We start from the raw sequence: 16,390 nt of genomic DNA on the forward strand, positions 1-16,390 counted from the left end.
TTGCTTACATTTCCTACCACTCTTCTTTAACAAACCTTCTCCCTTTTTCCCGCCATTTTTTACAGACTCAAACTCACAGTCTTCCTCCATCTCTCTCTTAGACCTCCTCTGCCTCTCTTTTTCCCTCCATTCCTCCTCATTCATCCAAGTATACTTATCCTTATGATAATACTGCATTTCTCCTGACCAATATATGTGTCTTGCCTTCTCAAAGGACTCAATTTTCCCCCTCCTTTCCCTTCCGGCGTCTATTCTATCCTCGGCTTCAAAGTCCACAATGACCTCTTCATTGCTCTCCTCTTCTCATCCGCTGTCCTTCTCTTCTGAATCACCATCGTCTTCCGATCCCTCATCCTAGCTGTTATCCTTACTATCAGCTGGATTTTCTCCCATTCCAACTGCTCATCTTTTCGCTGAAGAAGCCATGCTGCCAAAACAGTTATCAAGCTTACGGGGCTGCCTACCCTCCCTTGGTATACGACTCATTCCATATCTCTCTCCACTTCCCACTAAGGGTGTAACGATTCGTTTTAACAACGATTCGATTTGTATCACGATTCGTGGTTGTCGATACGATTCAAGGACGATATTGGTTCATTTAGAACGATACGATCCGAAACGATTCAGTGACTTGAAATCGATTCAGTAACCTTTTAGCCAAACATTCAACCAGTGTGACTGAAATAAATACCTGGATACTGGACAGTGCAGGTGAAGTTTCCTAGATTCCTGTTTCTTGTAAGGACCGCAATGGTGGCTTGATAATTTCTCGCTCGTCGGCTTCTCCTCTGTCGTCCGCCATGCTATGTTTTGTTGTCTTTGCGCCTTTGCGCTGCTGCTGGCGCGGGGCAATGACGTCACGGATAGGCAGACTGAATCGAGTAATGTTTAAAGCCTTTATCATTAAAAGTGCTAAGAAAAAACATCCATATAAAGTCTGACGTGCTTAAATCCAATGGGTTATTTCCTAGTATCGATACAATCGATTTATTACATTTTAAAACGATGTTAGATTGATATATGTTGTCCAAAAGGCCAACTCGCCGAGCACAGATCGATGTAGTTGGATCATAGGAATATAAATCGATACATCGATGTAGTAGATGGATCGTTACACCCCTACTTCCCACCAATTCTTCTTTCTGACCTCGGATTCACGTCCTCCTTGGTGAGTTTCTGATTTCCCCAAACTATTATGGAGCGCGTGCGCATACATGGTGGGGTTCCAACTTCTCTTTCATCATTGTTTGCCAACAATATTAAACCAATAATTAGGGCTATATAGGTTGAAATATCCATTGGCTCGACGGAGTCGAGTGTTTTCGATTCTAGGCCAACAATAGTTGTATATTACAAACCACGTTTCCATCCACCATTTTTATGCGAGTAACGTCATACCGTATAACAAATACAAATCTGGACAGCTGTGATTGAAAAAGGTTTCGGTGCAATTTTATAAATGCAGACAGATAATTTGTTCTTTTGACATGGTGGGTTATTTTTGTGTCTGTAAAATGTATTACAATGATTATTGATATAATAACCATCATATCAAAGTAAACTTGGAGTCACGCGATGATATGGTGTGTGGTCCTCCCACTACGACTCGGAAAACCATGCAGTTTATTAGGCTACAGATTAAATACATTCTGTTGAACTTCACTGGGTGGTGAAAGTGCACAGTGATCTTGATGCTCCTTTCCAATAAATATCGAAGCTCTTATTCTGGTGACATGATAATCAATGCTTGTCTGCAGTTGGACAAAAAAATATTATCTATTTTATCCATTATAATCACATCATGTAGACTAGCCTACCCGAACTGTATCTGCTAACTGTTGGCTAGAGCGCATGTGCCAAGACCAGAGTAGGCACATTTGCTATTTAACGCAACAGTTTGTGTGACGAAACTATTGGTAGATTTGAAAATGCGATGAAAACACATTGAACTTTAGATGTTTATTCAGTAAGCCTACATGAAAACTTAGGCGGAAAAGTAAATTTTTTGTCAGTTTGGTGGAAACACACCACTGGTGGGAAAATGCGCATATTTTCTTTATGCAGATTTTAAAATATTCACATTAAAATCTGTCCTGAATTGGATGGAAACCTACCTACAGACCAATATTATGCAGTTAAGGTGTCTTGCTCAAGTGTATCTTATTGCAGCAGTTTAAACAAGGGATTAATTCTATAACCATCTTGCATGTTTAGGCCTATACATTTTCAGGTAGTCTATATATCTTCCCAGGGAGATTATAATCATTGATCCCACAACTGTTAGACAACATATAGCTTATCTTGATGCCACTAACAAACCCTCAGACGCACCAAGAGGCCTCTTATAACCAGAGGCACGCACGCACCCGCTCCACCATTGGTATTCTGAAGGGACGCTGGATGCGTTTGGACACAGCAGGGGGTAAGCTGCTTTACAAGCCAGAGAAGGTGAGTAGGACTACTTGTTTTGTTCAGGTTTGAAAAATGGAGAACGTTGTAGAATCTCATTCCAACAATTCATTTTATTTCGTTTTTCTAGCTTTTGATCATCTTTACACCGTTTTTAGGTTTGCAGAATAATCATGGCCTGTTGTGTGTTACACAACATCGCTATGAAGCGTGGTCTTCCACTTCAGCCACCACACCAGGATGTGCGTCCTGACCAAATTGCTGGGACCAGACAACCGACTTGGCGTGGAAGTCAGACAACAAATAATTTCTCGTTTTTGATTTGTTTTGTCCTTTAAATACCACGAATTAAACACATGAAATGACACAGTTTTCAGTGCGTGTTCTTTATATTTTTAAGTGTTTATGTCTGAGTGTTTCTGATATTGTGGCAAGAGTAGAAGCGATTTCACAGAGACTTTGTGCAATCCGCTCCTGGTTATCCAAGACCGCATCGGAGATGACACATGCAGTTGGACGGGACCTGGGGGCACGTACAGAGGCAGTCCTACTGCAAGAAGGCCGAATGGTGTCAGGTTCCTCTTCACAGAAGGGTTGCCTGGATTGGAGATCTGGAAATAACAAAAACGATACTGAAAGTAAAACAGTCACAGTGCACTGATTTCTTTTTTTGTTATGTTTCAGTTTATTCAATATAGGCCTACTGCAAAAGCAATAGGATTTCAAACTGAATAAACTAGGAATTCAGGTGAGGACTCAGTCACATAGGCCCACATTTGGTTTGACAAACTGGTGTAAAATTCCTTTCCAATGGTTTCACCGTTGCTTTCAGTTAAATTATGGCATGAATTTGTATAAATTCAGAAAGACTTGCTTACCGTCTGATTCACTGGTGGGAGATGGCCTTGGAGGATATGAAGCTGTTGTTATAGGGCCCTGGTCAGTGTCCAGTTGCTCCGCTGATGGCATACCTGAGAGTGCCGTCTCACCAATAATGGCCCCGATGCGCTGGTCAATCTCAGATAACTCAGGGCCTGCATGCCCCCCTCCAGTGGTCAGCATATGTCTCTTATGTTTGGCAATGGATTTTTTGGTCTCTGATTTTAAGTCAAACCATTTATTTTTTACATCTTCAATTGAGCGACGTTGTCCAGAAACTGAGTTCACGGACTCCGTGATCTCCTTCCATGCCTCCGTTTTGTTGGTGGCTTTAAAAACACTGGAAACAGTACTAAATATTATGCCTCGTTTGGCATTTACCTGTTGCAGTTGAATTTCTATTTCAGAATTACTGAAGTTCCTTTTTCGTTTGGTGATCGGTGGACCACCACCGTCTGTGCGTCTTTTGGACATTCTCCAACTTTTCTTGCACACGGCCCTGAAGTGTCATGTCCTTATATGGGAATTTGCGGGCCGTTTTCTTATGCTAATTAAGATCAACTGGCACACGCTTTCAATTACGAAGACGTGGGATTCATCAATCCTAAGAACACAGGTGCGAACAATTCTGTTGTTTAAGAACATGTCATGAATCCGACGTAGACTTTTCTTATGGAGTTTATTTAGAAAATTCTTAGGTAGATATTGGTGAATGAGGACCAATGTTACCAAAGAAAGAAAAAGAAAGAAAGATACTCAAGTTCATATCAATGATTTTGAAGGTTTTTTGCCAACAAAAGAGGAAAACAAGGTTTTGACATTAGCAACAAACCACTTTTAATTATTTAACAAAAAGTTAAATATATTTTACAGAATTTAAGCAGACACATTTACACTGTTAATAGCACAAAAGCTTTCTGACTCACAACGAAAACTGTGATTCAAAAACCTATACAAAAACTATTTAAGCACATAAAATGCTTTGGTAATTTACTCAATATAATATATGTATGTAAAAAATAGGAAAAAAAAGTCAGTCAAACTGTAGTCATTCACTTTATGTTGAGGCTTTAGCACTGTAAAATAAACAAAAATAATTGCATTCAGAAGTAGGTACTTAGTTATCCATTATTGGTACTTAAGCTCTCTGAACAAGAATATCAACGCGACATGCAACAATTTCAAAGATTTTACTGAGTTACAGTTCATATAAGGAAATCAGTCAATTAAAATACATTATGCCCTAATCTATGGATTTCACATGACTGTAACCCATGGGTGGGCCTGGGGGGGCATCGACCCACACACTTGGGAGCCAGGCCCACCCAATCAGAATTATTTTTCCCCACAAAAGGGCTTTATTACAGAGAAATACTCCAGCTTCATCAGCTGTATAGGTGGCTTGTCTCAGACAATCCCGCAGGTGAAGAAGCCGGATGTGGAGGTCCTGGGCTGGCGTGGTTACACGTGGTCAGCAGTTGTGAGGCCGGTTGGAAGTACTGCCAAATTCTCTAAAATGACATTGGTTGAGAAATTAACATTAAATTCTCTGGCAACAGCTCAGGTGGACATTCCTTCAGTCAGCATGCCAATTGCACGCTCCCTCAAAACTTGAGACATTGTGTTGTGTGACAAAACTTCACATTTTAGTGGCCTTTTATTGTCCCCAGCACAAGGTGCACCTGTGTAATGATCATGCTGTTTAATCAGCTTCTTGATGTGCCACAACTGTCAGATGGATGGATTATCTTGGCAAAGGAGAAATGCTCACTAACAGAGATGTAACCAAATTTGTGCACAAAATTTGAGAGAAATAAGCTTTTTGTGCATATGGAAAATGTATGGGATCTTTTATTTCAGCTCATGAAACACTTTACATGTTGCGTTTATATTTTTGTTCAGTATAATAATATCATTTTGAAATTCGGGATAAGTATTGGAATGAACTAATACTAACAATACCGATTCTTACACAATAAAATTACATTGAGCTGCCGAGTGGCGCAGCGGTCTAAGGCACTGCATCTCAGTACTTGAGGCATCACTACAGACCCCCAGGTTGATTCCAGGCTGTATCACAACCGGCCGTGATTGGGAGTCCCATAGGGCGGCGCACAATTGGCCCAGCGTCGTCTGGGTTTGGCCGGTGTAGGCCGTCATTGTAAATAAGAATTTGTTCTTAACTGACTTGCCTAGTTAAAAAAATTGAGATTCATAGGTTTATTAAACATTTGCATAATGGAGAGAAGGTATTGGATTTAACGATTAACAATATTGTTTATAATACTGATTCTTACTATCTATATTGTTGATTCATAAGATCATCTTTATTTAAATGTTGGCATCTTACCTTAACATCTCACCCAAGCATCGATATGAGCATAACAACTCCCATGAACTGGGTAAACAGGAGGACGGGGGTGAGGAACGACCATACAGGCCACAGTGCTATATTAAAACTGGGGAGAAGAAATAACAAATGTGCTTGAGACCAAGATAATTCTGATTACCATTGGAGAGATTGTAAAATAGGCTTACAACTTAATAACCGAAAGCATTATGTAGCTAGCTATTAGCTCACTAAAACCCTTTTTATCCGTAGGGTTTTCAGCGGTTAGCTTCACCCACGGTTGGCTGCGTGTGAACTACAATTCCAGCGCTGTGTTTTAACGTTTAGAAATGTCAATAATCATTGTTTGCAAAACGGCTTTCAAAACATATGCCCCTTTATTTTTCATATCAGCGAGAATCTTCCAAATAAAAAAGATACACTTCCTGTAGCAGTTTTACACAGATCCATAAGCTGTGTGTGCCTCAAGTTGACAAACTCCACTTCCTCCACAGTTGCGCTTACACACAGGTGTTCGGGGCATGCTAGATAGTTAATTAGCACAGGCAGCCGCCTATGTCTTCTGTCTGTCTTCCGTAAACAAGCGCTGTAACATGGAGATATTGCCATGCGGGAACACTATCCCTAAACCTATAAAAGGTGTGTAATGTAACCTTTTGATTTTTGAAAATTATTTATAGCTGATTTGAAAGTTACATTCCTTATGTTTCCAAAAACGTACCGCAAGCAAAGCGTTTTAACGTTCAGAACGAGCGCCAGGGCTCTTAACAAAATTCCCCCAGCCAGAAGATACTATCGTCAATAAGTGCTGAAGGTACAGTGCCTTCAGAAAGTATTCATACTTCCCCCTTGACTTATTTTACTAACTTTTATTTAATCAGTGGAGCCCAATTGAGACAAGGGTCTCACTTTCAATGGTGCCTTGAGGACATAAAATAAAATATAAAACTACAAGATACAAGAGAATAACAAGATAAAATAAGTACAGTGCTATGAAAAAGTATTTGCCCCCTTTCTAATTTTCTCTACTTTTGCATATTTGTGATACTGAATGTTATCAGATCTTCAACCAAAACCTAAAATTAGATAAAGGGAACATAAGTGAACAAATAACACAACAATTACCGTATTTTCCGCACTATAAGGCGCACCGGAGTATAAGCCGCAGCAGCTAAATTGAATGATATTGAATGATGTGTACATATATAAGCCGCACTGGACTATAAGCCGCAGGTGTTTTAATGTTTAATTACCATATGTAAGGGTTCGTGCACAGAGGGGATTGTCGGGAAAGAGATGGCTGCTTGAGGAAGCTCCCATTTATTAACATTTCAACAAACATGTTGCATATTTGCATAACGTATTCAAGTGTTACCATTTAGTGCAATAGTAGCTACAGAACATATACTGTGCTGTGTAAACTACTGTATCACATAGCGTTTCAGACACACAAACTTTTCAACTTTCAAACTTAAACGGTGCGCTCCCAGCGCACATACCGGCAGTGATCTACAGCAGTGGTTTTCAACCAGTGGTCCTTGAGGGAGTGCTAGGGGTTCCCCAGCAAAATGAGTTAATAGCGTCACAATCATTTAACTTTGGTTATTTTTGAAAAACCTTGAAAAAGTGTGCACATCTTTGAATATTTATCTACATTATAGCCTACAGTAGTACCATAACAAAAAACAAAGCTTACAGCGCTTGACGAGGGAATATCAATGGCTAAATTAAATGTGTTTTTTTAAAAGTGCAAAATAAAGTGCCTGTAACACGACAGTAAGCGCGTAAGCCTAAAGTTGCAGCAACACGGCTGCTTAAAATATACGGTAATCAGCCTACCAGAAAAGTCATTAATCCTCGTCTTCATCTTTTAGGCTAAGGTGCAGTACACGGCTGTAACCAGAAAAGTCAAGTCATTAATCCTCATCTCCGTCTTCTTCCTGCGTACTAAAACCACCAAAGTCCTCATCTTCAGTGTCGGAAACGAACAGGCTCAGGGTGGCTTCGTCAGCCACTCTCCTCTCTCCTTCGTTGTCGCTCTCAAAACCAACGAACTCCTCTTCGTCACTGTCGGAATCGAACAGCCTCTAAAGGGCCTCAGCTGTGGCGGCGTCCTCCTCTTCATCACGCAGCAGTCCAGCCTTTCGGAACCCGTTAATGATCGTGGATGTTTTGACAGCCAGATTGACTGCCTTTAACTTAAAAGCTGCATCATATGCATTTCTACGTTTGTTTTCCATAATGAGGGTTTGTGCATGAAAACTTCCTTTGCACAAACTGTCTCGCTCTCGTAATGTCTGTCTGTCTTGCGCTCGTTCTGTCTCTCGTTCTGTCTCTCGTACCACTCTCGGTTCCACTTTTACTTTTGCGCCGGCCTCCAGCTTTTCCTGCTGGAGCCCGCCGCTTAAAGGTGGGGGGCGCGGACCGGTCATAGAGCCCATAGAGTTAAAGTTGGTGGACTGTAACCTGTAAAATCCATAGATTTAGGAGGTCTTCTAGTGGCCGTTAGCTGTAAAAATCCATAGATTAGCCGCACCGTTATATAAGCCGCAGGGTCGAAAAATGGGAAAAAAGGCGCGGCTTATAGTCCGAAAATTACGGTACATATTTATTTCATAAACAAAGTTATGCAACACCTAATTCCCCTGTGTGAAAAAGTAATTGCCCCCTTACACTCAATAACTGGTTGTGCCACCTTTAGCTGCAATGACTCCAACCAAATGCTTCCTGTAGTTGTTGATCAGTCTCTCACGTCACTGTGGAGGAATTTTGGCCCACTCTTCCATGCAGAACTGCTTTAACTCAGTGACGTGTGGGTTTTCAAGCATGAACTGCTCGTTTCAAGTCCTGCTACAACATCTCAATTGGGATTAGGTCTGGACTTTGACTAGGCCATTCCAAAACTTCAAATGTGTTGCTTTTTATCAATTTTTATGTAGACTTGATTGTGTGTTTTGGATCATTGTCTTGCTGCATGACCCAGCTGCGCTTCAGCTTCAGCTCACAGACGGATGGTCTGACATTCTCCTGTAGAATTCTCTGATACAGAGCAGAATTCATGGTTCCTTCTATTAAGGCAAGTCATCCAGGTCCTGAGGCAGCAAAGCATCCCCAAACCATCACTCCACCACCACCATGCTTGACCTTTGGTATGATGTTCTTATTGTGGAATGCAGTGTTTGGTTTTTGCCAGGCATTACTGGAACCATGTCGTCCAAAAAGTTATACTTTTGAATAATCTGTCCATAGAAAGTTCTTCCAAGAGTCTTGATGATCATCCAGGTGCTTTTTGGCAAACTTGAGTCAACTTTTTGGACGAGATGGGTCCCATAATGCCTGGCGAAAACCAAACACTGCATTCCACAGTAAGAACATCATACCAAAGGTCAAGCATGGTGGTGGTGGTGTGATGGTTTCTGCATGGAAGAGTGGGCCAAAATTCCTCCACAGCGACGTGAGAGACTGATCAACAACTACAGGAAGCATTTGGTTGGAGTCATTGCAGCTAAAAGGTGGCACAACCAGTTATTGAGTGTAAGGGGGCAATTACTTTCTCACACAGGGGAATTGGGTGTTGCATAACTTTGTTTATGAAATAAATATGTAATTGTTGTGTTATTTGTTCACTTATGTTCCCTTTATCTAATATTAGGTTTTGGTTGAAGATCTGATAACATTCAGTATCACAAATATGCAAAAGTAGAGAAAATTAGAAAGGGGGCAAATACTTTATCATAGCACTGTACATTACATTAGAAAATCAAACATCACAGGCATAATAAACAAATTATTAAAGTCAATCAAAACAATTGCACACCTCGGTGAACTCATTTATCATCAGGGATCTAAACTGCCTTAGTGATTCCAAAAATGTGGAGCGTTTTACCAGGTGACAAAGTATTTTACCATAATGACAAATACAGAAATATCTAATTTACATAAGTGTTCACACCCCTGAGTCAATCAATACATGTTAGAATCACATTTGGCAGTGATTACAGCTGTGAGTCTTTCTGGGTAAGTCTCTAAGAGTTTTGCACACCTGGATTGTACAATATTTGCACATTATTCTTTAAAAAATTATTCAAGCACTGTCATTGCTAGACAGCCATTTTCAAGTCTTGCCACAGATTATCAAGCCGATTTAAGTCAAAAATGTAACTAGGCCACTCAGGAACATTCATTGTCATCTTGGTAAGCAACTCCAGCGTATATTCGGCCTTGTGTTTTAGGTTGTCCTGCTGAAAGGTGAATTTGTCTGCAAATGTCTCTTGGAAAGCAGACTGAACCAGGTTTTCCTCTAGGATTTGCCTGTGCTTAGCTCTATTCTGTTTATTCCCCCCCCCCCCCAAAAAAAAAAAAACACCCTAGTCCTTGCCGATGAAAAGCATACCCATAACATGATGCAGCCACTATCATGCTTGAAAATATGAAGAGTGGTACTCAGTGATGTGTTGTATTGGATTTCCCCCAAACATAACAGTTTGTATTCAGCACATAAAGTTAATTACTTTGCCACATTTTTTGGCAGTTTTACTTTAGTGGCTTATTGCAAACAGGATGCATGTTTTGGAATACTTTTATTCTGTACAGGCTTCCATCTTTTCACTCTGTCACTGAAGTTAGTATTGTGGAGTAACTACAATGTTGTTGATCCATCCTCAGTTTTCTCCTATCACAACCATTAAACTCTGTAACTGTTTTAAAATCACCATTGGCCTCATTGTGAAATCCCTGAGCGTTACCTTCCTCTCTGGCAACTGATTTAGGAAGGACGCCTGTATCTTTGTAGTGACTGGGTGTATTGATACACCATCCAAAGTGTAATTAATAACTTTACCATGCTCAAAGGGATATTCAATGTCTGCTTTTTATTATTTTTACCCATCTACCAATAGGTACTCTTCTTAGCGAGGCACTGGAAAACCTCTCTGGTCTTTGTGGTTGAATCTATTTTTGAAATTCACTGCTCGACTGAGGGACCTTACAGATCATTAATTGTATGTGTGGGGTACATAGATGAGGTAGTCATTCAAAAATCATGTTAACTTATTATGTGACTTGTTAAGCACATTTTTACTCCTGAACTTATTTAGGCTTGCCATAACAAAGGGGTTGAATACTTATTGACTGAAGACATTTCAGCTTTTCATTTGTAATTAATTTGTAAAAATGTCTAAAAACATAATTCCACTTTGACATTATGGGGTATTGTGTGTAGGCCAGTGGCACACAATCTCAATGTAATCAATTTTCAATTCAGGCTGTAACATAACAAATGTGGAAAAAGTCAAGGGGTGTGAATACTTTCTCAAGGCACTGTAGTTAGCGTCTATGAATGGGTTAGCATGTATCCATGGATTACCTGCATGATGCTGCAATGAAGGCTGCTGTGGTGATAGGGGCAATAGCAGGGTACTCATGATCATAGTGCTGTATTCCCTTAAACCACTCCAGGTATACAATGCAAAACATGGCCAAAGCTAGGCATATTCCCAGCAGTATCACTCCAACATTGAACCACCAGCTGGAAAACAACACAAAACAAAGCACATAAGCAGCAAATACATGACAGGAACTTGTGGTTTGGTTCTTTCGGGAAATGCCATCATCATAAATACATTTCTGCAAACATGGAGTAGATAATAGATAATCCTGCATGAATAAAAGTCTGCCTAACCAAAAAGGAACAAATATGCGTAATATTTGGGACTTTTCCAATTACAGTGACCAATCTACCCCTTAGTAACCTAAGACCAAACATAATTTTTTTTATTTTCTGGACAGTGGAAATCACTTCAATAGGAGCGATTCAAGACTACCATCCAGAAACAAAATTCTCCAGTCTGGATTCAGGCTGACGACCCCTTTTGATTACTAATCACAGATGACCTACTGCAAAGACCTATACAGGCACTGGTTTGAGTACAGAAGGATTTTTCATCACTACAACACCTTTTGATATCGCCATTCTCCGTGATGACGCGGAGGCAGTCGAAATAGTAAGTCAACCCGACAGAAGCCACAATCCAGAAGACGGAATGGCGGTTGATCCGAGGAAGTGGTTTGGCATCTTTCTCTTCTTGACCTGCAAGTTTGAGACAGAATTCCATGGTCATTGGTAATGCAGTAGACCTCGTCCTAAATCATCACTTGTTCACAATAAGTAGATTCTTCATTTCAAAAGAAACAGAAAAGGCCTAGAGACAGTGTGATTACTTGCTCCCACACAGTTGAATGTTTTGGGATTTGTTGAAGGGCACTACACAATCTAGCTAGGCCTATGTATGATGATAGCCTAGGCTACAACCCACTATTCAGCATCATTTAGTTAAATACTGAATATCGTCTGTCTGCCAAGGACCTGGTCACCACTAATGCAACCAGGCAAAACGCACAAATAGGCTATGAAACCAGATAGAATTTACATTTTAGTCATTTAGCAGACGCTCTTATCCATAGCGACTTACAGTTAGTGAGTGCATGCATGCATTTTCATACTGGAACATTTACACCAGAATATGAGAACAGAAGGTGCCCAATCCGCAACTTTTAAGGTTCAAGACATTTCAGGATTAAACTGCCCCTCATGCTATAAGCGTACTTTTTGAAAAGCCTATTTATTAATCTCTATAATTTAGCAGTTGATTAAAAGTATCGGAGACAGCAGTTGGCTGGTGAAGTGGACAAGCTGTGAAGTCTGTCCTCAGGTATGAACCCAGTGCCCTGGGGTTGGCACTAGAATCTCCTCTAGTTGAAATCAGACCTACCAAGCTGCAGCTGTCCAATACTAGACAGTTATAATAGCAACTTAAAAAGGTCATTTAATAGTATAATTTTTTTAATGTTGCAAAAAATATAGTCAGCGTGAAAGAATAGCCTGGACTGGACCATCCAGCCAGACAATGTTGGGTCTGCTGTTTCTTTTAGGGGGGAATTCGACCAGTTAAGCGTGCATAAATGCAACATAATTCCCTTTTTATGTACTTTTCTCTCTACTTGTATTCTGACCTTGAACTTAAGCATGATAATAGCATGCTATTCACCCGCTATTTGTTTGGGGTGGAGATCAAATAAATTAATGTGTGGTGGAGGTGTGTCTACAGACACGCCGTATTCTGAATTTGACTTCATTCCTTCATAATTCCACCACCTTTATGTGCAATGAAACGATGAATAAGGTCAAGCAACTTGTCGGTTCCAAGTGGAACAACATCTACTTAATTTTTTCTGATAGAAATAACACTGTAATGCACTGTAATTTACAAATTGATAAGAGCTACTGCACCTCTATTGATAAGAGCTAGGTTAATGAGTAAGCCGTTTGGCTAAGGGGATTGTAAATATAAATGACAATTGTTTTACATCTATTTTACCTTATGACCTCTGGAGGCAAATGTGAAACCAGTCATATAGCAGCAAACTGAAGCATATCAACAGATCACCTTTTCCGCAGTGAAGTTTATGAAATGCTGGCCTTATAACTTGCAGCGATGACATTTGGCGACCCAAGCTATAGGCTTCTGTAGCCATGCACAAATAACAGTATAGCGCCAAACCTACCGAGTTGATTTATGACTTATAGAATCATTTAATTATATGCCCAGACCTTTCACTGTATTTTTGTATTGTGTTAAACATTAGCCACTATTGGTAGCCACCGTCAGTTATACCCACATACATTTATAACTGTCACTGACTTTAGTGTTAGTTTCTATAATTCCATTACATAGTTAGTTTACCTTTCTTTCCTCTGTCACGTTTGTGTGGTTGTTCCTGATGATCACTAGCAATAGTGGATCATATTAGACTAACGTATTACAAGTTGTGCAATAATCTGGGACATGTAGCCTATTTAAATCATTATGGAACGCAGACCATACGTAGCAGTTTAAACCTGGAGCCTGGCGCACAATTCATGATGACTGGACCGTTGTCATCACAGTTCCGTGATTAGTGAGGATTATTAGGGTAGGTTTATAGGACTACTGTTCAACCCCATTGCACACTTTTCTCACCTTCCAATATTCCATGGAATGAACAATTGAATATGGCAACTTTCAGGATGAATGAAACCACTGTATTTTTGATTCACCAATATATTCTGTGCGTAAAGGCTCTCCAAACCTGTTTTTTATTATTATTCATAAATACTTTCCTAACACTAAATAATATACAAGATCAGAGTATTTTTCTATCTACCAATTGTTGCTGAAAAGGAGACAAATGCATGTATTTCCATGGCTTTCTTTCATTGATCCCTAATATTCTGAACCGTTCTCTCCATATATTCTAGTGAGTCTGTCGAGAAAATTCAAATTAAAAGGTACACCAAATTTAAAGGGATGGCTTTAGATAAATGTACTGAAAATCCTATTGAATTAAAACTCCACAAGAAAATCTGTTGGCCAGCACGTGGAGGAGGGTTTTCAGCGGTTCAATTCAATTTATTCAGCACAAGCAAGGGACCCACACCTGCAAAGCCCGTTACGCACTTGCATAAGGTACGTCTGAAGAGGGAAGAAGAATACTGGGAACAGCAGGAAAATGGTGGATGTTATGTTTGAATCAGATGGCGTGTCGAGTGGAGATGGGAATGAGGATTAGATTACAGTGGTGAATGGAAAAGGAAATAACAGAAGTAAAGTGGTAGTGGAATCTAGTAAATCCAAGCCTAGTTCTGAGTCTTTTTTGGTCGGAGTAAGGGTTTTGGATTGATGTTGTTACCTGGGAGATCCGATTGAAGTCTCTATAACAAATTCTGGATGCGTTGGATGAGGTGGTGTTGATGAGAGTACATTTTAGATTTTTTGGTATCTATGGAACAGAAGGAGCATGCTCTGGGCCTCAAGAAGATATCAGATTGGAACGTGTTGCGTGTGAATCTTCGAAGCAGGGCCCCTATCAAGGGTGTTATCTCTGGGGTGGCACTAGAAGTAAAAGCAAAGGATATACGTGAAGAATTGGATCAAGTGGTTGATGCACACCGACGTACCCGCATGGTGGATGGAGTGAGGAAGCCCACTCCATCTATTCTATAGTTTTTTGATGAAGAGTCTCTCCCTTCTCACATGTACTTGGGTTTTATGAGTTGCCCTGTGAGAGCCTTCGTGCCCAAACGCATGCAGTGTGATAAATGCAAAATATTTGGTCACGTGTCAAGTGTATGTAGATGGGAGGGGTATTGTATGCCAGCTGAGCCTAAATGCTGCAATTGTGGTGGTGGAACATGCACCCGAATTTCTGAAGTGTCCTGTTAGGGTGAAGGAGACTGAGGTGGTAAGAATAAGGGCTGTCCAGCATGTCTCCTATGCGGAGGTGTTGAGAAGAGTGGAAGAAAGGAGTGAAGTTGAAGAAATAATGGTAGTAGGAGTAGAAACACAATATAATATTCCTTGTCAACAGAGGGATCCTGCCATTTTGCATGTTAAGAAGGTGGACTTTGTAGCTTGTATTGCATTGGTTATCAACTGCACAGCGCAAACAGAGAGGAAATCGGAAATAGGCATCATTGTGAGTTTGGCTAGGTTTTTTTGGGGGGACTCAGCGATTTTACAGCAGAGACACTACAAGGAATCCTGTCGATGAATGCTCCGTGCTCACAGGCACCTGAGCTGTTTAGGGATGTGATTTGAACTGTATGATGTCGGGACCTCCCCCCACTCTTCCTGCAATGGAATATTTTTTGTTTCAATACCCCATACAGTAGGTGGCGGCAATACACCAATAGGTGTAGTCTGACATAAAACCTTAAAGAAAAAGGTAAGTCTGAATACCAACTACTGAGAAGTGCGTAGGAAAGGCATACATTTCCTAAGTCTGAATCGGCCACTTAATGCATATCAGTTTACACAGGCACTGGGCTGAGTCTCGAGTACAGTGCAGAAGTATAGTCTGAAACTATCGTGTTGCTGCAGTGCTGACACAGCTTTTGCATAGTCAAAACAATCAAGAATCAGTGGCATGCCTAAATATAAGACAATTGTTCTGTTGTCAAATATGCCTACTGGACCTCCTGTACGATGGCACAAAGTTGGCTATATCAGCCCATACTTTATGTGTCAGCTGTAAAAGAAATGCAGGCAGAAATGTAACGTTAGCTACCGTTACATTCGAGACAATCATCTTAGACATAGCTGACGTTAGCTAGAGGATTTTCCTTACAGTACTGTAGAGCCTCAACTTTAGCAAGCTAGCTAGTTATATTAATAGCAATAAGAAATTGGGGAAATTGAATGATAAGCAACGATACAGACCAAATAAGTTATTTACGTATCATTCATTGATGTGTTTACTATTTTTGAGATTCAGTTCTTTGTGCTAGCAACTGAGGGTATTTTCATGGCTAAAGTCTACCGTTCACTTACTCTTTTCGTTGCTGTCACCTGCTGAAACCCCTTGCATGAGAAGATCAGCATCTTTCTTAAATCTATTTCGTAGATTTACGAATTCACTATCAGCAAGCATGTTTGATATCAGGGTGTTGGTCTTGGCTGACTGGCTAGCTAGCGGTGGCTAAAGCTTCCTGGTACGTCACTGACTTCTTCTTATTATTCGGTGTTTAACGTGGGTTGGCATCCAATATAATGTTACATTACCGCCACCAACTGGACCGGATAATAAATCATTATACTTTGTGATACAAAAATGGGGAAACGAAATGAAAATAAAATTACCCTGCAAACTATTAACCCTACACTCATTAAAAAAACACCACCACATTCCACTATTTTAACCCCATCTAAATCCTAC

General features: G+C 40.3%; 1 protein-coding gene across 2 annotated transcripts; it reads right to left on the bottom strand.

Moving 5' to 3' along the window:
- Positions 1-3,948: 3,948 nt before the first annotated feature.
- Positions 3,949-16,176, bottom strand: LOC311133578 (transmembrane protein 128-like). 2 transcript variants are annotated; one of them, XM_084167086.1, is made up of 5 exons: positions 16,006-16,176; positions 11,594-11,726; positions 11,004-11,165; positions 5,639-5,747; positions 4,105-4,799 (listed from the first exon to the last, which is right to left on the bottom strand). In XM_084167086.1, the coding sequence occupies exons 1-4, from the start codon at positions 16,103-16,105 to the stop codon at positions 5,648-5,650; spliced, it is 495 nt and encodes a 164-aa protein (XP_084023212.1). In that variant the 5' UTR covers positions 16,106-16,176; the 3' UTR covers positions 4,105-4,799; positions 5,639-5,647. The 2 variants fall into 2 exon arrangements, with proteins under 2 accessions (XP_084023213.1, XP_084023212.1); XM_084167087.1 differs by lacking the exon at positions 5,639-5,747 and having other exon boundaries at positions 3,949-4,799.
- Positions 16,177-16,390: the final 214 nt, after the last annotated feature.

This window comes from Coregonus lavaretus (genome assembly GCF_964263955.1).
Source record: "Coregonus lavaretus genome assembly, chromosome: 8".
NCBI lineage: Eukaryota > Metazoa > Chordata > Actinopteri > Salmoniformes > Salmonidae > Coregonus > Coregonus lavaretus.